The sequence below is a fragment of the Papio anubis genome, chromosome 4, assembly GCF_008728515.1.
Source record: "Papio anubis isolate 15944 chromosome 4, Panubis1.0, whole genome shotgun sequence".
Lineage (NCBI taxonomy): Eukaryota > Metazoa > Chordata > Mammalia > Primates > Cercopithecidae > Papio > Papio anubis.
The window spans coordinates 72281475-72306313 of record NC_044979.1 but is presented as its reverse complement, the minus strand read 5'-3'; the positions used below and the strand labels follow the sequence as shown (position 1 = coordinate 72306313).

The 24839-nt window shown below is 34.5% G+C and overlaps 1 protein-coding gene, 1 long non-coding RNA gene and 1 pseudogene across 5 annotated transcripts in view; 1 reads left to right on the top strand and 2 right to left on the bottom strand.

The window, feature by feature from the left end:
- Positions 1-2229, top strand: part of LOC103883077 — a 48576-nt gene extending 46347 nt beyond the window's left edge. For both annotated transcript variants that reach the window (XR_004183208.1, XR_002521084.2), the window contains exons 2-3: positions 1370-1491; positions 2141-2229. This is a non-coding gene — a long non-coding RNA (uncharacterized LOC103883077). The remainder of the gene's footprint in view (positions 1-1369; positions 1492-2140) is intronic.
- Positions 1-24839, bottom strand: part of VPS50 (VPS50 subunit of EARP/GARPII complex) — a 118194-nt gene that overhangs the window by 58654 nt on the left and 34701 nt on the right. For both annotated transcript variants that reach the window (XM_021936035.2, XM_021936036.2), the window contains exons 10-13: positions 21333-21375; positions 19865-19963; positions 16322-16462; positions 586-718 (exon numbers count right to left, since the gene is read on the bottom strand). In XM_021936035.2, coding sequence (XP_021791727.2) covers positions 586-718; positions 16322-16462; positions 19865-19963; positions 21333-21375 — 416 coding nt within the window. The remainder of the gene's footprint in view (positions 1-585; positions 719-16321; positions 16463-19864; positions 19964-21332; positions 21376-24839) is intronic.
- On the bottom strand, positions 5719-10700 carry LOC101013552 (annotated as a pseudogene). Its single transcript, XR_002521083.2, has one exon. The product of XR_002521083.2 is annotated as an anamorsin pseudogene (transcript).

The window sequence follows — 24839 nt, the reverse complement described above, 5'->3', positions numbered from 1 at the left end:
GAATGATTAATAAATACAATTATTTTTCAAAGACTTGTTCTTTATTATTTAGCTGACTATACCATAGTCATTTAAAGTTATATTTTCCATTCAAATATTAATATTTTAAGACATTATTTTTAAAATGAAATTCTAGCTTCGTTTTCAGGAAGGAAAGTATCAATATAATTATTGATTCTTAGAACCTAGCTTTATTACTGCAACTTGAAAATGGGCCAAATAGATTAATATTGACCATCTAGCATTAATTTCACAGTAAATTTAGACAGACCAATGTCTTATCTAGTTTGCAACTAATAATATTAACAACAACAAAAATTTATAAATTCAGTCCTAAAGCCATCAGCACACACTTCTGTAAACTGGTACTATGTGCCACTTAAAAAGTCCTTTGACCCAGTTACTCTCTAAAGGTAATAGAACATTTGAAGTAGCTGAATCACTTTATTTGCTCAATATTTAGCCTATCGTCACTGTAATCCTCGAAATCCCAAAGGTATTCCTGCCCCTTTCCTTTCTTCTTACTCCAGTAATGTGGGATATTTATAGTTCAATTTTTAAAATAAAATAAAAATATTTTCCTACCAGAAGCTGAAGCAGTATCCTCGTTGTCATGCTTTTCATGCCATTCCATAGTCCTATAATAGCTGAGCATAACTTCCCACAGTGCTTTGCATAGGTCTGCAAGGCATGGAATATAGCTGTCTGGTGTAACATGCTAAAGAAAATGAGAAGAGACAACTTTCAAATTATTATGTTTACTCTAACACAGTTATAATAAAATATGTTATTAATCAAATACATTCAAAAATTAGAAATAACTAAGAAAATGTCTTCAACTGACTTATCTAAAGAGAAAACTCAATGGTGAGAAAAAAATATTTTAAATACTTCCCATCTCAACATGGCTTTTTTGTACACATTAAGAATATCAGCCCATAAGCTGTGAATCAATCTGTAGTTATAGAACCATAAAGAAATTACTGAAATAGCACTTGGTCCCATAAATAGCAGTGTAAACATCCCCAAATGCATTTTTTGAAAGACATGATCCTAAACATGCAAATACAGCTTTACATAGCCTGGACCTCAGTCACAACTTGCAAAAAGGAAGTTGGATTTACAACTCTACCATTTCATTTGTGTAAATTAAGTAAATATCTTTGACAATCTCTAAGATTTTTAAATCATATGGAATAGATACTCTATGTCTGACAATAACATTTTAAAATAACTTCTAACATAAACAAGGTTATGAAACAATATATGAACTCAAATCCTCTCCCTAATCGAAGTACATGAATTTTGTTTCCCTTTGTAAAAACAACCAACTTGCCATTCTGCCCTTTTATTTTATTTTATTTTGTAGGCTTCCCATTTGTCATAATGCAGCAATTGCTCCATCATTTGAGATTTTCTAGCATTTCTTTAGTTTGTGATCAATTGACTACAACTTATGCTGATGAAATATTGAAAGATGAAGACTCTGGTGTAAGTAAACTCCCCAAGATAAACAGCTAGTAGAAATAGGCTATGGCAAGTATTGCCATGGTATGGTTGATGCTCATGATGTCACAGTTAGTAGTGGTCCTTGCTCTTTCAAAAGGCTTTTTCTTCCCGTAATGATCTCTCCCTCTAAACTCATTCACCAAAACATTGTTTTGGCAAGTAATAAAAATACTAACTTACATGATTTACTACACTTCCACGTTAAGTATATCAAATCTTTGAAACTAATCTAGGAAGTACTAAAATAAAGAAGTTAAGCTCTGGAAACAGACTGTGGGGTTTATGCCAAGAATGATAGAATGGCTTAATCTTACAAAATCTATTAATATAATTTGCTCTATTAATAGGTCTCAGGAGAAAAATCAAGTGATTATCTCAATAGATGCTGATTTTAAAAAAATTTCTCACAGTGGGCTTTAAGAAAATTCAAAACCCACTCCTAACAAAAACACATGAAGAAATAAGAATGAATAAGTATTTCCTTAATATGAGAAAACTCTAAGGCACAACCACTGTGGTCTCACACACACACACACAAATGATGCCCATTATCTCCATTACTATTTAACTGTTTACACTGCTATTTATGAGAACACTTGCTAATTCAATAATTTCTTTGTTTGATTCACAGCAGATGGGCTGGTATTTAACAACGATTCAGAAGTACAAGCCAATGTAATCAGATTACAGAAAACAGAGGCAAAAGAATAGGACAAGAAAAAATAAAACTACATCTGCTAATGACATAAAAATATGCCCGGAAATTCCTAGTGAACCAATAATAAAACTAATTCAAACCATAAAAGAATTCAGCAAGGAAGCAAGTTATAAAATGTACATGCCCAAACCAATGGCATTTGTATACAAATAAACATTTAGAAGAGATACTGAATGAGAAACCCTCATTTATAATAACAAAAGAGAGAATTTTTAGGAATTTAATAAGAAATGATTGAAAACCAAGAAGAAAACCATGAAACACCCCCAAGAGACATAAAAACAGACTTGAACAAATGGAAAGAAATCCCTTATTCTTGGTTAGGATGTCTCAACATCATCAAGATGTCAATTCTTCCCGAGTAAATTTATAAATTTACTGAGATACCAATAAAAAAGTACAGAAAAAGATCTGGTCGTATATAAAAATCTGGTATATGATAAAGATGGCATCTCACATCACTTAGATGAAGATAGTCTTTTCTTCACAAATGGTGTTGGGAAAACTGTATAGTTAGCTGGAAAAAAATAAAATTAGACATATTCCTCAAGAATACGTAAGAATAAACTCCAAATGAATAAGATATTTAAAAGTAAAAAATAAAACTATACTAGAAGAAAACATGAATCAATGTCTCTCTAACAGTGATATAGAAAAAGACTTTCTAATTACAACACAAAATTTACAAGCAATAAAAGTAACATTTGATTTTACTATATAAAATAAACAATTTATATAGCAAAAAAAAACCATATGTGAGGTCAAAAGACAAATGACAAATCTGTAAAATATTCATAATATATATTCACAATAAAGAGCTGATATTTCACATTTATATAGAATTATTAAAAGTTTGGGGAAAAAAAAAAGACTAAAACTCCTATCAAAAAAAATGAGAAAAAATGCACATGAACATACTTCATAAACAGAGATATAAAAATGGCCCTTCAACTCAGAAAAGCATGTTCAACTTTACTTGTAATAGGACAAATATAAATTAAAACTACAATAAGATGCAAATTCTCACCAATCTCAAAGATTCTCACCAATCTCAATCTTAAAGCTGAGCACTGACATTCTCTCCTTAACTAAACTCTAGTGAGGCTCCTCTCAGCTATCTTCTTAACCATGGCCTAAAAAAACTTGGACGAAACACCTAACAGAGTCTCTAATGACTCAAGTCACACCCGTAGGATGACTTCAGCCCCCCCTTAAAGTGCCAGCCTGAAAAAAACTTAAGGTTGCCAATGTACTTGAAAAAAAAAAAATGTACTGTTTGTTCCAACATCTGAAGATAGGGCCCCTGTTCCCCAGTCTCTGTGAGAGGGTAGGAGCCTAACTTCCATAAACATCAGTTAGCAAATACAAATGGGTTTCACATGGACTAACCCCCTTCTCACTTTTTGTAAATGTTCACTTTTCTGACTCCACTAAGCCCTGCTCAACCCCTTCCCTCATTTTCCCTTTAAAAAATGCCCAGTCACCATTGTATAAATCAAAGTTGAGTCAGTTCACACTGGACTATTTTCCCTATTACAATAATATCTTCTGATTAAAATCCGCCCTCAACACTTTAACTAGTACCTGGCTTTATCTTTGACATCACATACGCTCTGTTGGCAAGGCTGTGATGAAACAGGCACTCGCATACATTACTGATGCAAAATAGTACAATCCCAAGGAGGGAAATTTGTCACGATCTACATGTGTATTTTTTCTTCAACCCAGCAATTCTACTTTTGGGAATTTATACTGAAGATATACCTCAAACAATGTGAAAATACATATGCACCATGTTATTTATTAAAGGATTATTTGTAATTGCAAAACACTGAAATATATTTAAATGTCCAAAGACAGGAGATTGGTATAACATTATTCATACATACAAAAGAGTACTTTGCAGCTGTGAAAAACAATTTTGGGTAATTTCTCACATTTACTTTTATAATCGCTACCCTTACAATGAGCCAGTCTTAATGTTTTCCCTTGATGATATGGTTTGGCTGTGACTGTCCCCACTCAAATCTCACCTTGCATTGTAATAATTCCCATGTGTCAAGGGCAGGGCGGTTTCCCCCATACTGTTCTCGTAATAGTGAATAAGTCTCATGAGATCTGATGGTTTTATAAGTGAGAGTTCCCCTGCACAAGCCCTCTCGCCAGCACCAGGTAAGATAAGACTTTGCTCCTCGTTTGCCTTCCGCCATGATTATAACGCCTCCCCCGCCATGTGGAACTGTGAGTCAATTAAACCTCTTTCATTTATAAATGACCCAGTCTTGGGTGTGCCTTTATTAGCAGCGTGAGAACAGACTAATACACTTGGTTTAGTTTTAGCACATAATTATACCTGACATACCTCTTATACCATACACATATGACGAAAGCCAATACTAATGCACAGGATCAGGAAAAGACTAAAAACCTTTTCCGAGAACAAGGCAAAACAAAAGTCCCAAAAAGTTCTGGGCTGCAACTCAGCAATCATACACCCACATAAAGGTACTCCTGTACAAGTCAGTATTTCTAACTTTTATTAGCCCAACTTTGCATAAATTTATATATTATGCAAACAAATTTGATCTAAGTATAGCCCAACATTCTTTCTGGTAGATAAGAGAAAGGCAGTGTTAGTCATATTTTTTCCCAAAGAAAAATTATGACTGTACAAATAATTGTGTTATAGTCCTATAATTAATTTCTATTATACTTGTCACAGTTTAACAAACCAGAAAATTAAAACTTAGACCTACTATCTTCTATTCTCCACCCAACCACTGTCCAGCTCATTATCTGCCTATTTATTTGAAAAAAAGGAGGTCCTTCATTATGTTATCTCTTGAAGATTTGCTGAAATTTAATGGGTTTGGATGAGATATATGCACACAGATGTTTATGTGAATCTTTTTTTCAAAAAAAGTTAAAGTTACATAGTGAAGCTATAGCAAGGCTTTCTTCTCACTGAACTGATTCAAGTGTAAATAATCCAGAGATCTAACTAAACCACTGCACATACCTAAACGTCTCCCAAAAGAACCCAAATTTATTATCTTCAAATATATTCACGTGTACAAACATAAGACTATGATATATGCAGCACCAGCAAACAAGATGATTCTTGCCTGTTTATATTGTAAAATAGGAACAAATTTAAGGACCATTTTATTAAATACATATACAATAAACAGTTTAAGGAAAAAAGGTAAGTGGGGTAGATTAAAAAAAAAAACAAACAAAAAACAATGTTTTCAATAAATTTAAGCCCAGCTATGTTAATCTCTGATGGTTATACTGGCAATAAGTTAAAAGAGTTATTTCATTTTAAAATTGAGCCCCTTTCCATTATGCCATGCAACCAACTGGTGTCAATTCTCACAGTGACAACCAACTGGTGTCAATTCTCACAGTGACAAATTCTTCTCATCCTTTTAACATCATATAACTAAAATCATTTGCAACTAGCATTTTCTTTCTTTTTTTTTTTTTTTAAGATATGCAGCAAGTTTAATACCTGAAGGTTTACAGAAATGACAACAGGACACAGATGCAATGCTACAGTAAAATGTGGTTGGGGGTGGAAGGGGGCAGAGGGACACTGGATATCATCACAGCAACCAGTGAGTGAGTCCTCTGGTGCCCTGAGGAGGTGGTGAGACACTTGGCTTGTGTCACAAAGAATGGAATAAACTAACAACTCTGAAAGACAAGCAGGTGGCAGCATTGCTGAGATGAGACTCGGGGCAGGGGTCTAGAGCTCTGTCACAGAGTGTAAATGCTCAAGGATGCCTGGGCTCAAGAGTGTTCTGGCCAGCATTTTAAATCAGAAGAAGGGCTTCTTCAGGACACACTTCCTTCTCTTAACATGAGGTGAAGAAATCCATCCCATTCTGAGTAACTGGGCCCCATAATACCTTGGTCTTTTCATACACAGCAGCACTACACACCACTGCGCCCCCCGCAGCCAGCTTCACTCTGTCTGCTAAGTACCCACTCTGCAAATGGATCTCAGAGTGAACAAATCCAGAGGAAGTAGGAGGAGCCACCATGGTGGGATGTGAGGGACAGGAGTTGGCTGGAGGAGCAGATGGGTCCCATGTCAGGTCCCTCCTCGGCATCGTGAAGATTGCTATCACTCAGAAGCACCTTTTCCCCAGGTTTGAAGCCTGGCATCCCAAGGTAGGGGCAGCTGGCACAGCGGAAGGCATCGTCCAGGTAGCAGTTTCAACAAGCCGACTTGGGTTGGGAGCTTATCTGTTCCCTCGCCTTCTCTTTTTCCAGTTCTTCAGCAAGGCCCCAGGTGCAGTTCTTGCAGGCCTTCTCTCTTTTTCCCTTCTCCACAAGAAGCAGCCCACAGGGAAGCCAGATCTGGCTTCTTCAAATCTTTTGGATCCAGCAGCTCATCTGAGTCAATGAGATCCATGCTGTCGTCTTCCATATCGTTGGCTGAGAGGGTCCACAGCTTGGCAGCAGCAGGGTCCACAGCAGGCTTCACTGAAGGAGAAGACTTCTTGGTGATGGAAAGCTTAAGCTGACTAGAAGAACCCATTTCAAAGTTTAGTTTTTTGCCTGTGATCTGAACAAACAGCAGGCGGTCACTTTCATGACCAAGATATTCTCAAACAGACAGTACTTCCTCAGGGGTTAGGGGCTCCCACTGCAGCTCTTTCACTTCCATAAGACCAGAAAGAGTCAGGGCTGAACATAGCTTAGATGCTGTCTTCACTTTGCTATTGTTATCTACAGCTGTCTCTAGTGGCTCTTTCAGAAAAAGACATTCACCAGGCCGAAGGATCCAGGCGATTTCAGTCAAAATCTCAGCACTTTGCAGAATGGTGCTTCCCAGGACTAAACCCGACAAAATAATGTCAAAGCTGGATTCTTTGTGGGCAGACTGCAACAGCTGGTTGATGTTTTCCACAGACCTGCGGCCCTCATTGCCAGTTAACACTTGAAGCTTATCCACCAGACCTTTCAGAGCCTCCACTGGGGATGACTTATCCCAGACCACTGCCACAAACTGGCCAGCAGAGATCCCAAAATCTGCCATTCTTGCAGTGCAGTACTGACGGACCTAAAAACTGCTGGCCAAAAGAGAATCAAGACTGCCGCCCAGTATTTTCTACTTTATAAAAATCACCTCCAAATTTCAAATAGAGAATTTTATTGCAAAGACATAAATGAATCATAACCAAAGAGATTCAATGAAGCCAGAGAATAAGCAAATAATTACACAAGTAATCAAAAAATAAAAGGCAGGCTAACAAGAGGAACCTAAGTGTTCCACCCAAACATCAGTTCTTCACATCTGCAGGGCATAATGGAAAGAGACCTAAATTAAGAATTGGAATCCCTGGATTCCAGCTGGCACTAGTTCCACAACTTACCAGTCACATGCCTTAGATAATAAACTACTCCGGTTCTCAGTTTCGCCTTTCATAAACGTGTTAAAGATACCTGTATCTTCCTGTTTCATCACTGGTTGAAGTCATTCATTGATTACTAAATACCTACATTGAAACTCAGTTCAGGCTAAGGGGAGACTCATCTGGCATAATACTAAGAATACCATAGCAGAGGAGCACCATACTATAACCCAGTTCTATGTTCACATCACATATGGAAAATAGCAATGAAAGTCTTGATTGAATCAATTTACAAAATATTCACATAGTAAGACACCCCAAGAGCTAAATAACACATCTTGAAATTTTTTTAAGAATAGATAAGAAATCGCAATTTAATTACCAAATATTTCTCTGTGTTCTAAAGCTATTTTCCACTGCTACACTACAACTGAAAGCTAGTAGCATCAATTTATTTAGCAAAGATTATAAAGTGAGGGGAAAAGATAAAATAGGCATATAATCTTTGGAAAATATCCCAAGAAATACACAGAAAAAAAGAGGAAATTTTAAGCATCCTAATTTTTAAAAAATCCATAAACTCTATAACAGAGACAACATACATGTCTAATACATGTGGTGATCATAAAAGGTAAACAAATATCCTAGGAGGAAGGATTTGGAGAATATGAACAAACTGGATGTTCTATGCAAGAAGCTCACAGCATTTCCACTATGCTTCACATTCAAACACCACAGTTCACTCCTTAATCCAATTTTGATTAACACTTTCACAAAATCCACAAATCTGATTTCCCATCTCTTATCACTGTCAGTTCACAGTAACACTTGGCACCTTCCATTTCTACTATTAACCATCTCAACCAACCCACCTGGTTAAAATAAAAATGATAAACTAGCTTATCAAAACCAGCAACATCTGAGTCTTGATTATAAAATATAAGTTGAGGCCATTTTCAAAGAACAGTATAAATCCAGAAATTAATATAAGCAGCCTTTATAAGTTTGAAGCACACAATAAGAGAATATTGTCTTCTGAAAGTTATTTAAATGCAAAGTAAAGCAGTAAATACAGGGGGAAAAGCTGCTAGTCTTTTGCTTTTTATTCTATAATTTACTTTAATACTCATAAGAAATCTCTATAACTAAATCCCTACAAAAATTTCAAAGTAATGCTTTTTATATTAGAGCGTCAAAATGAAAAATCTTAGGGATGGTCGTAATGAATTATTTTGTTCTTGTTCCACGTTTTGATTTAGCACTCTAATCACATCCTAACAAACATAAAGGGAACAGATGTTTTGGCATCCTCACAGAGATCCAAAATTCCCAGTGCTTCCAGCCCCCAGAACACACACACAGTGATAGACTGATTTCAAAAAACAACAAAGAGTTATCAGTATCTTTAGATGAATGCTGTTGGCACTATAAGCTCACATCATCAGAAGCTGCTGGGGAGAATCCTGCTTATCTGAGTGGCTTCTGAAAATATGCTGCTGGTCAAAACAGCACTAGGCCCAGGGAGTTGAAAACAGCTCGCGGTAACTCTGGACCTACAGAAGCGTCTGGGCCAGTATCTAAAATTTAATTACTCCAATATCTAATTACTTCTGTGAGGGCCTACCTATATGAAATATGATTATCTTAAGAAGTTTCCAACCATTGGAAACCAGAGAGGTAGTACTGCATAGTGGAAAGAGCACTGAACTAGATGAAACATTTTTGGGCTTGGAGCCCAACTTCGCAACTTACTTGATCATGACTCCTGCATAGCAATTCCTGTATCTAAACTCCAAATATTAAAGCAAATCTCCTAGAGTCCCTCTGAAGCTTTAAAAGCTATGAGTCTCATAGACAAAACTATGCATATGCTTTTAGCAAAACTTTCCTTGTAACTCACTGGTTTCATTCATTATTTAAAAACAACTATAAACGGGGAGAAAAACACTCATTCTCATCTACCAGGCATTTTATCATTAATGCTAAATATGTATATACACATAAGACATGTAATATGTATGATATAAATAATCCCAACTTGGAATTAAGTAACTAGCACTCGTTAAATTGCGAAATAAAAAGTTCTTCTTTAGTTGGCAGGTTATTCTAATTGCTGCTAAATGGCCTTAATCAAATAGATAGCTCAATATTATAAAACAAGCAAAGCATGTATAATCAGAATATATAATTATCTTTCAAAGTTTCAAGTGATAAGATGCTATAAACCCCCATGCTGCCTGAGATCACACAAAAAAGGTAGTATTTAAATATAAAGACACTATCAAATAATCAGGTGTTTAGCAGGTTTCAAAAATAGTTTCCTGTTGGGCAAGGTGGCCCAAAAATGGTTTCCTACTAGTATATTATTTTTCCTTTCTGCTGGAAGCTGTGTGCCACCATAGGTTGGCTCTTTTTTACTTCCAATCCAATCCCCCTCCCGGAAAAAATCACCCAGCAGTCTAAACTACACTGATAATGTTAAGGGTTCTTAGACATGAACAATATAGAGGCCTTGCCAGACCTGGGCCAGTTTCAAATGAAGAGAACACCCCTCCACTTCCAGCCAAGAGAGTAACACTGGTTACCCAGACAAATGGTTACCCAAAGCATGTGCTCCATAGGCACTCATTATTCCCTGGGTGCATTAGAAACAAACAAACCACCATACTGAAAAATCCGGTTAAACCAAGCCAGATAATCTACTGTTCCTTTCACCCACCCTGTGCTTTCCTACTCTCATGGCATTGCTCATGATATTTCCTTTCCATTCCTGGACACACACTGTCCCGTTGTGCCTGTTGAAATCTAAGACCCAATTTTTTCCTCCCTTGCCAACCTTAAAGAGGTATTTTGACCCCTTGGATACTTTATGCCATTTGACCTTTTCTTACTCTACCTCTGATCATAATTAATGTGACCTTAACTAGATGATTACTTTGAAGTCTTATGTGTCCTTGCTGATCTGAACTGATGACTAAGTAAGAAAACTGATGACTGTGTAAGAAAAGCTCAGTAGGCCAGGCACGGTGGCTCACACCTATAATCCCAGCACTTTGGGAGGCCAAGGTGGGCGGATCACCTGAGGTCCGAAGTTCGAGACCAGCCTGACCAACATGGTGAAACCCCATCTGTACTCAAAATACAAAAATTAGCTGGGTGTGGTAGTGGGAGTCTGTAATCCCAACTACTCAGGAGGCTGAGGCAGGAGGATCACTTGAACCTGCTGAACCCGGGAGGCGGAGGTTGCACTGAGCCAAGATCACACCATTGCACTCCAGCCCAGGCAATAGAAGGTGACTCCACCTCAAAAAAAAAGAAAAAAGAAAAAAGAAAAGCTCAGTAATGACAAGGGAACTTAACAAGTTATAGTGCTAAGAATATGAAGTCTATGTCTTCTACCAGCATCTATGAAATAGTAACAGCCTAGCTTATTAATTTGCAAGTAGAATAAAATTTCAGACTCTTCACAATTTTTGATGATCCAGAGAGAAAATGGCAGGAAAAAAAGGAAGAAACGAATAAACTTTCTTTGCCTACCTTTTGGTCATTAAGTTTTAATTTTAAAAATTATCAAAACCTACTTAACCTAGAAATCATTACATAAAATCATATACTACAAAATTAGCTAGGTAGTCCATATATATGATAAGAATAAATCTGACAACTGAATTTTTAGTTCATTCTGAAACTGACCTGAGCAAACCAAGTAAATGATAATATTCTTTGAAGTGAAAAGGTTTCTCTCTTCAACCAAATATTCAAATTTGTAACATTCAGCAAGAAAGGTCTACTCAGCTATCCAACCACATCAAGCAAATTAACCTCAACAATCAATGAAATGTCATTTAACCTCCCTACCATCCCAAATATGCCTGAGTGGTATGCAACACAAATTATTTTTGATATGCTACCTCTGGCATCTGACAATTATGGTATTAAATAAAAGATAATCAGCATTCACGTGCTCAGGGAAAGGGAGAAACGCACACTCTGCTGCTCAGGAGTGTAAATTGAAATATAATTTTTTATAGCGCAATTTAGGAAAGACAAACCAAAAGCCTTTAAAATGTAAAGCTTTGACAAACAATGCAATTTCATTTCTTGTGATTTATCCTAAAGAAACAATTAAAGATGTACACAAAGATTTAGCTTTTAAGAATATTTACTACAGTGCTGTTCATAATGACAAAAGCTGGAAATAACATAAATATCCAAGAACAGGAAACCAGTTAATTAATCCACAGGATCTCTTACAGTGAAATACCATTTGGTCATTAAAAATTATACTGAAATGGAAAAATTGTTTATAATGACAGTTTGTGCAACTACTTTTAAAAGCTATCAGCTTATACACATTGAAAGAACCAGCTTTGCATGCAGACATATGCAATTTTTACTTTCTTCTTTTTGCTTGTGCTTTTCCTACAATTAATGTTTTAGTTTTCTAATTTAAAATATGCACATTTTTGAGAATGTATATTAATGACTGCTTAATTTGAGTCACTATTTATATAACTCACATCATCTCTAACCCTACAAAGACTGAGAACAACATAAAGACATATAAATAACATACCAGTTTAAGAAATCGGAAAACAGAAAAGGGATAAGGAGGTAGCAGTTAATTCTATAGAGAGTGCAAAACAAAATGGGTACTAAACATGAACATTAACTTTAGCATTAACTTCCTGCAGCTTATCATCCATAGTAAAGAGAGTCAATACACTCTCACAGTATTGGATGACAGAAAATATTAATTCTTCACAAAAATCCTGAGAATTTAGGAACAGAAACATGTTTTCATGCAAAAGAATCTGTCTTTGGGGTTTTATACTAATAACAAAATAAACTGTATCTTCTATAGGCACCTTACTAAAGATATTGTTTCACTCTCAAAAAACTGACAGGATTATAATTCAGTAACAAAAAATATTATTTTTAATAATGCAACTTTAAAAGCCTATAAGAATGGAACATTAGATCAATATTACAGTTTGTCTATAATGTACTAATATAAAGCACCTGTAAAAAGTACACAGCTCAGAGAAGGTGCTCAGTGTTGGTTTTCTTTCCCTCTCACTTAACCTAAACAGACTAATTGTGCCAACACCACACCAATTGGAGACAAATATGGCAATCCAATTACTAAGGAAACACCTCCAATGTGCCAGGCACTATGAAAATACATAATGAAATAATTTCAAAAGCTGTTTCTAACAGAAACATTTTATTTTCTCCCAAATAATATATATGAGTGTGTATGTATATGTGTATATATATATAGAGAGAGAGTATATTTTTACATAGCACATATTTTTAGTACATTATGAAACTCATCATAAAAACAGAACTCAAAGCTCATTAAGATCATTTGGAAATGAACAATTTCAAAAATAGTTGAGAAAACTTCAGGCAGCCTAGCCAACTCTATTATCCTAAAATTAATCAATAACATCCTAATTAGCATCTTGAAATAAGCTCCCCAGGAAAACCCATCAGTCTGCCAAAGTAAAGTTATCTTTAAAAAGGAAAAAAAAATCCTTATGAATACTTCATAAACTTTCAAATAAACCACAAAGTGTTTATCTACAAAGGTGCTAAATTAAAAGCTTCCAAATGTTGTCTATAAATCTCCGCAAATTGGTGTAAATATGTAGGGTACATCAAAATGTAAATGCAATCACAAATAAGGCTTAATAGTTTAAGTAAATAAAAGTACTACTATGAGCCCTTTATATTGTCCCTTTCCAGAAATGAAGTATGATGAATTTTCATTTGGAAATCTTGCTGCTAAGTATTACCAATTTATTTGGGTTTCAAAATAACGTACCCGCTTTTTTTAGAAAAGTACCTAAACAGCTGGTGTAAAAGCAGTAAACCAATACATTCAAGAAAAGCAGGGAAAACAGACTAAAAGACAACCAATAAAAACTATGCATCTAATTAAACCACTCAAAAAATATGGTTTAATAAAGAAAAAAAAGTACATTCAATTGCAAAATAATTTCAAAAAGCTCAAAACCAACTAAACTTTTAAACTCAGAGCAATGGTGAATGGAAACAAATGGCAGAAAATTGACTGGGAAAGGATGCTGCTGGCCTTAAGAACTTGAGGTTCTGTATACCAGAGTAAATAAAAATGGAACACTAATTTCATCCCAGATATCCAAGAGGGTTTTTTTTTTTTTTTTTTTTTTTTAATTAGCTCAATTTCACTGTAGCTCATTTAGGCTGATATCTAAGAATGGTTTAAAATGATACTATGAATAAAGCAAGCAGATGATTATCTCTTTTCATTTCCACTCTTTCCATTTAAAGGAAGCACAATTATTCCCTGTTCACAGGAACTCAATCTCCCTCTTAACTCTGTACCATTCATCTTAATTTTCAATGTTATTTTTAAGCTCTATGTATAATTAAACACTTCCTTCAAAACATTGCTACTGTGCAGAGGATATAAACTGCCAAAATGCCTAGACTCTTTCTTCTCATTTCATGTCAGTCAACACCCTGCACATCTTTTGAGGACTCTCCTGCTTCTTGCTCACCTGACGCTCCACTGCCACATTTGCTCTCACACAAGTATATCTTCAATAATTATTATCAGTTATTCTTAGTCAGAGGCTAAAATGATCCCCCACTGCCACATATTGAAAAATAAGAAGCTTACATTCTACTACGAGGTTCCTTCATGAATTATCTCTCTTACCTGAGTTATGCCAGAACCTTGATATTTTTTCTTACCAGGAAAATGTATTTAGATTTTCTTTCATCAGCTTTTTATTCAGCTCCTAAGGGTTCTGACTTTCCTCTCCTTAGCTAACCACTATATTTTATATACATATGTATATACATATATCACCTACTATCACACATACATGTATAATTTTATAATAAAGTACCAGAAGTTTCTTGGGGATAATTTTAACAAGTATTTACTAAAGATGAAATCAAGGATAATCTATTTGTTATCTGATAATTTAAATATATACACAGCTACTTCAAAAGATTATTTTATAGTCAGCTTTTTTTTTTTTTTTTTTTTTTTTTGAGACAAGAGTCTCACTCTATCGCCCCAGCTGGACACCTCAGCCTCCCCAGGAGCAGGGATTAAAGGCATGCACCACTACACTCGGCTAATTTTTTTTTTTTTTTTGTATTTTTAGCAGAAGTAGGGTTTTGCCATGTTGCCCAGGCTGGTCTTGAACCCCTGGCCTCCTTGGCCTCCCAAAGTGCTGGGATTACAGCATGAGCCACCACGCCCGGCCTACAGTCAGCTTTTTTAAAAAGTGAAAGAAACTCAGGAGAAACATAATGATAAACACCTTGAGCACAAAGTTTTGTTCATAAAAAATTTTGTTCAGCTTTTTATTATATAAATGCACAGAGGGGCTTTCTCAAGAAGCATGAGCACAATATATGTCCTTGATTGTTTTAAAAGCATATAAAAGTGGTCAATAAAAGAAAGCAAAATACACACACACAAACATACTCAACAGATTTAACCAAATTTAAAAAGATGAAAAGACAAAAATCTAATTTGCTTAAAATGTTTGGTCTAATTTTTAAGAGTTCTTTTCTGCTTTAACAGAAAAAAATTGCCAACATAATAAATTGGTTTACCATCTATTAGTGAGAGCAATATTAGAATAAAAAAATTAATAAAACTTATTAGAATAAAAAAGGTGATTGAGTAATTTTATAATATATACTATCAAAGTAAGAACATAAGAAAAATAACAATAAACAACACATTTCAAAATTATTAATATTTACCAAATGATAACTGTACTTAAAACTGAACATTTAAAGACAAAATTATGCAACTACATCACACTTAAAGTTAGTAATCATAAAATCTGTAAAACAGTCCTCATGGTTTCTACAATTAGTTTAAAAAGATATTTTTAGCCACATATGTTAACATACATCCACTGTCGTTATTAACTTAATCTTTAATACATCATATATAATACACCCTTCCAGGATACTTATTGTAACTCAGGTAAGAAAATTTCTCTAGTACCCAACAGACATATAACCAGCAGGTTTGACAACTCATTGTCATGACAATTCACTGAAGGATGAAGATTACTTAATTTTACACTAATTCCTCACGATTTTTCACCTAAGTCCTGTTCCTTCCCAGTCTTCCCTATAAAAGCAAATAGCACTACCATTCTCCCAATTATTCATCACTCTCTTTTCCTCACACTCTACATCAACTCATCAGCAGGACCTACTTCTAAAACAGAACCCAAGTCAGTACACTTCTCACCTGTTGGGTTATATTACTTAAAAACCTATGTTTCTTTAAAAAGAAAAAGAAAAAAAAGTTACAGATGCTGACAAAGGCAGCATTCATACACATGAAAAAACTGGTTGAAAATCTGTACAGAAAACCAGCAATGATGGTTGCTTAGAAGCCTACTGGATGCAATCATAGGAGATAATTTGGAGCCGGAGAGAGATGGATAAAAGAAGCTATGAAATGGCAGAGTCGATTGAGAAGCAATCATGCTCCAATCTCAGTAACCTTTACCATTTGTGTGACTGAGTCCTCCAATTTCTCTATGAGGAAAAGAACAACTTGGGAGAAAAAAAAATTTTGGCAAAGATTTATTTTTATTTTAGTAGCATCTTCAGATAGGTAGGTGCCAAGATAAAGGAAATATAAATTTAAAATCTAAAGCAGAGATATATGAATAGTAATTAAGTCACTACATACTGTACAGAGATCCTTATATTGCAGCTTTTGGAATTTTGTGTCTGTGTTTCCTGCACATAGTTCCACATAACCAAGAACAACTTGAAACACGGTGTTGTGAATGGCTTGGGTGAAGTGCATATGAAGTTGATCCATTGCTGTCTGTGGAAAGAAAAAATGCACAACATAATTTCACATTATTAAAATAAATAAATTTCAACAGATTGAAAAAACCCAGGGAAACATGTTTTCAAATAATAGTTAGAACACAAAGATAATATTTTCCCCAGAATTATAACTGTAGGGTATATTATTTGCAAATAACCCTTCACATAACCAGATTATCAGAGCACTCAAAATAAATGTGACTCGTGAACACTGCTCTGTTGTTCTTTATTTATAACTGGTACTCATCTTGCTCTTTCTTAAATATGTTGTACATAACCATATCTCTAATTACCCTCTGCATCATTCTGCATGCATTCATTCTTTTATATCATTCAGTGCATTTCTCAATGGTAATCTTCTCAGGGAACCTCCCATGACCAGCCAATATGAATCAGTACTTTCTATCTCTGCATCCACATACCCTGATTTATATTTCTTTGTAGCATCTGTTACTACCTGATATCATATTCATTTACAGGCATAAATCACAAAGGAAATTTTTTGGTTTCCCAGTGCATATAAAAGTTACGTTTACACTGTACTATAGTCTATTTAAAGTGTGTAATAGCATTATGTCTTAAAAAAACAACATATAAACCTTAATTTTAAAAAAATTGCTAAAAATGCTAATAATCGTCTGGGCCTTCAGCGAGTCAATCTTTTTTCTGGTCGAGGGTCTTGCCTCAATGTTGATGGCTGCTGACTCATCAGGGTGCTGGCTGCTAAAGGCTGAAGTGGCTATGGCAATTTCTGAAAAGACAACAGTGAAGTTTGCTGCATTAGTTGACTCTTCTTTTCACAAAAGATTTCTCTGTAGCATGCGATGCTGTTTGATGGCATTTTATCCACAGTAGAACTTCTTTCAAAACTAGAGTCAATGCTCTCAGACCCTGCTGCTGCATTACCAACTAAGTTTATGTAATATCCCAAATTATTTCTTGTTATTTCAACAACGTTCATGGCATCTTCACTGGTAGATTCCATCTCAAGAAACCACTGTCTTTGAAGCAACTCTTACATCCATTCAATTTTATCATAAGATTATAGCAATTCAGTCACATCTTCAGGCTCCACTTCTAATTCTACTTCTGTTGCTGTTTCTACCACATCTGCAGTGATTTCTTCCACTGAAGTTTTGAACTCCTCAAAGTCATCATGAAGGTTGGAATCAACTTCTTCCAAACTCCTGCTAATGTTGCTATTTTGACCCTCTCATGAATCACAAATGTTCTTAATGGCATCTAGAATGGTGAATCCTTTATGGGAGCTTTTCAATTGACTTTCCTGAGATCCAGCAGAGGAATCACAAATGTTCTTAATGGCATATGGTAAATCCAGAAGGTATTCAATTTACTCTCCCAAGATCCATCAGAATAATAACTATCTATGGTACCTATAGCCTTATAAAATGTATTTAAGTAGTAAGACTTGAAAGTCAAAATTACTCCTCGATCCGTGTGATGCAGAATGACTGTTATATTATCAGGCATGAAAACAACACTCATCTTCTTGTACATCTCCATCCAAGTCATAGGGGACTAGGTACATTGTCAATGGACAGTAATATTTTGAAAGAGAAATTTTTTTCTGAGCAGGAGGTCTCAACGGTGGGCTTAACACATTCAGTAAGCCATGCTGTAATCGATGTACTATCATCCAGGCTTCGTTACTCCACTTATAGAGCACAAGCAGAGTAGATTTAGCATAATTCTTAAGTGCCCTAGGATTTTCAGAATCATAAATGAGCATTGGCTTCAACTTAAAGCCTCCACATGCCTTAGTCCCTAAAAAGAGAGTCAACCTGTCCTTTGATGCTTTGAAGCCAGGCATTGACTTATTCTCTGTACCTCTGAAAATCTTAGGTGGCATCTTCTTCCAATAGAAGGCCATTTCGTGTACACTGAAAATCTGTCCTTTAGCATAGCCATCTTCACTAAGCTTAATCCTTTCTAGCTTTTTATTTAAAGTGAGAGACATGAAGCCACTGTAGGTTTATTAATTGGCCTAATTTCAATACTGTTGTGTCTCAGAGAATAGAAGGGTCAAAAAAGAGGGAGAGAGAAGGGGGAATGGCCAGTTGGTGCAGTGGTCAGAACACACACATTTGTGAATTAAGTTCACCATTTTATATGGGTACAGTCCAGGGACCACAAAACAATTACAATACTAATATGAAGCTCCCTAAACATAAATCACTGTCCCAGATATAATAATGATGAAAAAGTTGGAAATACTGCAAGAATCATGAAAACCTGACACACAGACATGAAGTAAGCACACTCATGCTGTTGGAAAAATGGCACTGACAGACTTGCTTGACGCAGGTTGGTCACAAACCTTTAATTTGTAAATAACACAGTATCTGAAAAGTACAATAAAGTGAAGTGTAATAAAAAGAGGTATGCCAGTATCCCTCACTAAAAGGTAAGATACATAAAAGCCTACATCCAGACACTTGAAACAATGCGCGTAGGAGGTACCAAAAATATTAATGGAATTTAAGACTTAATCTTATGGGGGAAATGAGAAATTATAATCCTATTTTCAAAGGTGTTTAAACATATCCCTCAAAATTGCTAAGTTCTTTCTTCTTAGATTTCTTCTTGGGTATAGCTTAAGACATGAAAACTAAATTACAATAAACAGTAAAATTTCTTTATTCATATTTCAAAATGTAGAGTTTAAATTGTTTAGTAAATTTTTAAACTTCCTTCTAAAAGAGGGGAGCATTTAAGGGAAGAAAACATTTACATCTATCACATTAAATGTTGTCTAGGTAAACATATAATCCTATACAAACAAAAGATACAATTAACTTGCAAAACCATGGCACCTGTTTCAAGTCTTTCAAGGAAGCCCTTGAACAATAAGGGTATGAAAAACCATACATTATGAGAGAAATTATGACATTTTGGGGATAAAAGGGCCCTCTGAAATATCTGATAAATAAAATGGACCTGTTTTACAGATAAATGTACAAAATGTACAATGCTGACATATCATTTTGAGGGAGTCATGCTGGCCTATCTAACCACACATGAAGCTGCAAATTAGGAAGTCCTGTTTCAGACCAAGAGCTGAGTTAAAAGAGACTACATATTGTCTCCCACTGAATTATCTTATAATATACTTTTTGGAAAATCTACATAAAATTGTGAAAATATTAAAACTGACAAGTATTTCATAGTTCAAAACAAACTCCTGTAATGTTTTAATCACAGTATATACCCTCTGAGTCTATGACAATAACCATTTTATCACTGTTAATTCAGAATAAAAATATACTTTGTTAAATAAAACTTTTTAAGGACATGAGATTTATAATATTCAGACTTAATCATGAAGGGCAACAAATTCCTGATTAAGGAAAAATCCAAACATGCTTTTGAAACAAACCTGTGTTTTTCCAAGAAGTCGATAAGCTTGTTGAACCTTGGTATAATGGTTAATGTCAAAATTCTTGCAGATTTTGGAAAGAGCTACGTCCAGCTGTTCCTATGTAATTAAAAGAAGCAAGAAATGGTTAAGGAATTATGTTTTCAAGGCAATGAGAGGAAAATATTAAGACTAATCTCTCACTTTTAGTTAACATTTACTATCATACCAGATTTAGAAGTCAAAAACAAAATTAAATAAAGTTATAAATTGCAATTGTAAATTTATTAGCAACTATAATCAAGTTTACCAAGATATTAACATATGAATTTCTATGTCTTAAAACCCATGCCTAGTGTTTTACAGGAAACAAAATAATAGTTTTGTAATGAATCTTACTCTTACTACTACTTAACATTTCCTCAAGCATCTGCTAAAATCTTATATAAACTGAATTTGTAGTATTACTGGAATTACTGGAAAACAATAAAACAATCTTTCTCTAATCAATGAAGAGGAATTCTCAACAAAACTACATAGAAATTAAAAGTATATTCCTCAAGATTTAAGCTCTTATATCTAAATTACTATGCTTTATGGATTTCCATTTCAATGATTTTACTTTGAAATAAGAGCTTTTAATATAAGTACAGAATAATATCTATTAAGAGTGAAGAAATACTGAGCTATCAAAAGAAAGACTTCATTAAAATATTCAGAGAATTGTTAACTTAAGCCACTCAAAGCAGTTGTTTTTGTGACTATCAAATAAACTGTTATTCTCATAATTATTTAATAGCAAATAATTGCATTTATGGTCAAAAATTACTTTCTCAAAAGGTAATTTGAAAGTCCAATCTCAACTTTTATAAATACTCTTATCAGGAAAACAATAAAAGACTAGAAGAAAACAAATAATTCTTATTTATTAAAATGAATACCCTCCTTTGCAAAGATTGTCAAGGAAAAAGAGATGAATTTTGAATACATGTAACAGGCAAAACATGCTTCATGCCCACAATTACATATCTCTTGCTTTCTAGTTTCTACATTTTTGAAGAACTATATGAGTATCATTATGAGGTTTAGGAATTTTGGAGGATTTTCATCAGCCAATAATTACTTATAAGTAAATTAACTCACTAGCACTATACTAAACAACAAAGTAACTGATAATTAAAATATAATTAATACATAGAATGTATTATGGCTATTATATAATTTTATGAGAACATACCTATGACTAACAGTTTGGAAATTTTTCTTGGAAATGGTAACATTTTCAAATACTGTTTTGACATCCCATAATTTACAAGTAAATTTTTACACAAACTTGACCATAAATAGATATCCCAAATGAAAATCAAGAAATACAGTGATTTAGAGACATTGGTAATAACATAAAAGCCAAAACAAAATGTTGCACCTATGTTATTCAAAAACTTCTGAAAAGAAAAAGTCATTAAGGTTACAATATAATCCTTCTTACCTCAATCTGTTCCAAAGTATCTTGCAGCTTTGAATTCAGTTCACTATTAAAAAAAAACACACACACAGTTTTTTTTCTATTTCTAAAAGAGACAAACTAAGTGCTAAATAAATACATACTAACTGAATAATTAATCAGTAAATTCAAAGATTAAGGGTATAGACAGTAAGGCATGCTGCTGAATTCTACATATAGACAGTGCAATAAGAAAAAGTACTAGAAGGGAATAAATAAGAGTCACTACCAGCAGCAACAGGATTGTGTGAGTAGAAAGAAAGAATCTACAGATAAAACTAAAAAAACTGAAGAATTAAAATAGATAACTTTTACATAAAACAATGTTTGTATATTTAACAGTCAACTGAATATCCTCTTTCTCAGTGATCTGAAGACCTTTACCCTGTATTTTTATTCTGTCTGTCTCAAGTGTATTGGTCATTCAGGAAATGCAAATTAATACTATAAAAACACTGTAACAAATGAAAAGAATAGCTAAAAATATTTTTTTAAAATTAAAAATGACACCACCAAATGTTGGCAAGGATGTTGAACAAACAGAACCACTCATTTGATGCCAGAGGAAGGGGAAACTGATATAACCTCTTGGAAAACCCTAATATCTACTGAAACAACACACACTATATCTCCCAGCAGGTCTAGTCCTGGATACATACCGAACAGAAAAGCACACAGAATCCTTGCAGCATTATTTTTAATAGGCAAAAACCTGAGGCAACACAATTGTCTAGAATAATTAGATAAGTAAAATATGATATATTCATACAATAAAATCTTATAGCAATTAAAATTTATGTGAACCCCAAAAACACATTTGGCAAAAGAAGTCAGTAAAAATAGTATATACTGTATGCTTCCATTTATTTAAAGTTTAAACAAGCAAAACTAATTTTGGTGACAGAAGCCAGAACAGTGCTTACCTTAGAAGAATGACTGGGATGAGACATGAGAGAAGTTTGTGGGGTGTCAGAAATACTCTGTTTCTACTTCTGGGTGGTAATTACATAACTATGTTTACATTATGAAAGTTTACTGAGTTATACTCATACACTTAGGACATGTTATTGAATCTAGATTTTTTTCCCCCTTTAATTCTTACAAGGTCAGTAAAAAAATCAATAGAACTAACATTATTTGAATTACATCTCACTACTAAAAATGATGTGATATCTAACAAAATAAATGCAATCACAGAGAACATATTTTAACAAGAAAGAATAAAACCTAATTGTTCTTAAAATAGTACAAGTGAAAGACATTTAGCACACCAAAATCAAAGGTTTTTAAAATTGCTATCTACTGATAATAAACTTGACTCTCAAATTCCTAGCAGCCAAAGCAAATAGAGAGGGCCACAGTACATAATTCAGAGTCTAAAACAGTAGAACATACCAGTAGCTCAAGGGGGAAAAATAAATGAAAACAAAAATATAAAAAATCACTTTTGTTGGCATTAAGTTCTGAGAGAAAATTTTGCCAGTGTCTTGATCTCCAAAGGCACAACACCCTTGACAATATCCTTACAATACATACAATAATGGGTTCTTTGCATTTGCTTCTTATAGAGCCTTTCAATGCAAGCTAAAGAGATAATACCAGAGTGAGATATAGATAGATATAGATAGCAATCTGTCAGAAAAGTAAAACCAATGTAATACAAGTACACAGTTTTGGATGCTCTCAATGATAAATGTCCAAACATCTAGAGAAATTAGATCATTTTCTGCAAATAGTATTTATCATAAGCATACTTTGAATTGAAGTTGAGGACTGGAGAGTATATTTTCCGGCAAAAACTGGAAGTGAGCAAAACTATATCCTTTGACAATTAACAGTGTAGGTCTGATACCTTATTAGAAAAAGTAAGATCTCTAACCAGGATTTGTGCCTGAAATACAGCCAAATCCTCAGACGCAGATTAAGGGAATACTTGTAGGTAGGACTGAAATTTTGTTAAAAAAATGATTCTAGGACAATTCCTGCCAAAAAAAAAAAAAAAAGAATGGATAAATGAGTGAATGAAGAATGAAAACTACTGCCCCCAAAATAATTCCCCCAAAAGAATAGCTATGATAGTGCCTTAACACTTTCAAAGAATTAAATAAATCTTCATCCAACCCCAAGAAAAGCAAAACAAAACAAATCAGTATCTTCTCTCCCTCAGAGCTGTTCTGTCTCCCATGTTCTCTGTCTCGATTCACAGCATCACCACTTACTCAAACAAAGCTGAAAATCTCAGTCATCTTGCATTCTTCCCTCTCTATATGTAATTGGTAATCAAATCCTGATGATTCTACCATTTCATTTCAGATTTCCCATATCCACCTGTGCTTATCTTTTCTCAATTCTATGTCCTAATTCAATCATTATTACCTTTTGCTTAGGGAATATAAATCATTTTGTTATAAAGATACATGCACGTGTATGTTCACTGCAGCACTATTCACGATAACAAAGACACGTGAATAGCAAAGACATGTGAATAGCAAAGAAATGGAGTCAATCCAAATGCCCATCAATGATAGACTGGATAAAGAAAATGTGGCACATATACACCATGGGATACTATGCAGTCATAAAAAGGAATCAGATCATGTCCTTTCCAGGGACATAGATGAAGCTGGAAGTCATTATCCCCAGCAAACTAACACAGGAATAGAAAACCAAACACCACATTTTCTAACTTATAAGTGGGAGCTGAACAATGAGAACACATGGACACAGGGAGGGAAACAACACACGGTGGGACCTCAGGGGACGGGTGGGGAGAAGAGCATCAGGAAAAATAATTAATGCATGCCAGATTTAATACCTAGGTGATGGGTTGATAGGTGCAGCAAACCACCATGGCACACATTTGCCTATGTAACAGACCTGCACATCCTGCACACGTACCCGGAACTTAAAATAATGAAAAAAAAAAAAAGTAGCCTCCTAACAAATCTGCACATGCAGCACACATACTTTAATCAACCCATCCATTTATTTGACAAATACCATCAACCAAACATTGTACAACATCCTTCAAAAAGCTGTCAGAAATAGTTCTGAGCAGGGGTCTAACTTTACATTGGATTTGGTCAATATTCTACATGATTTGGCAGACACAGTGTTGTCAAATGGCTTGTATGTGAACGGCTGTAGGCAAGGCAAGTGCTCTCTAGTCCCGTGGGCTCTACCATTTCCTGTGGTCTTACATCTGGCAGCCTCACATTTATGTTATCTGCCTGGTCCCTAAAGACATCTGAGTGCAGTTCTTAAGTAAAGCAAGAATAAAACCACATTAATCTCCTGCTTTCAATCTTTTGGCGGCTCCCTATTAAACTAAGGAGAAAAGCCCCAAATTAGTATGGCATATAAGACTTTTAACAATCTGACATGAAAAAAATAACTTCACATTGACTTCTCATTGCCTATATTTTAGACATATGTACTGTGCACAGCACCTGAACCAAACTCCAGACTTTCACACCCTCAGTTCTTGTACAT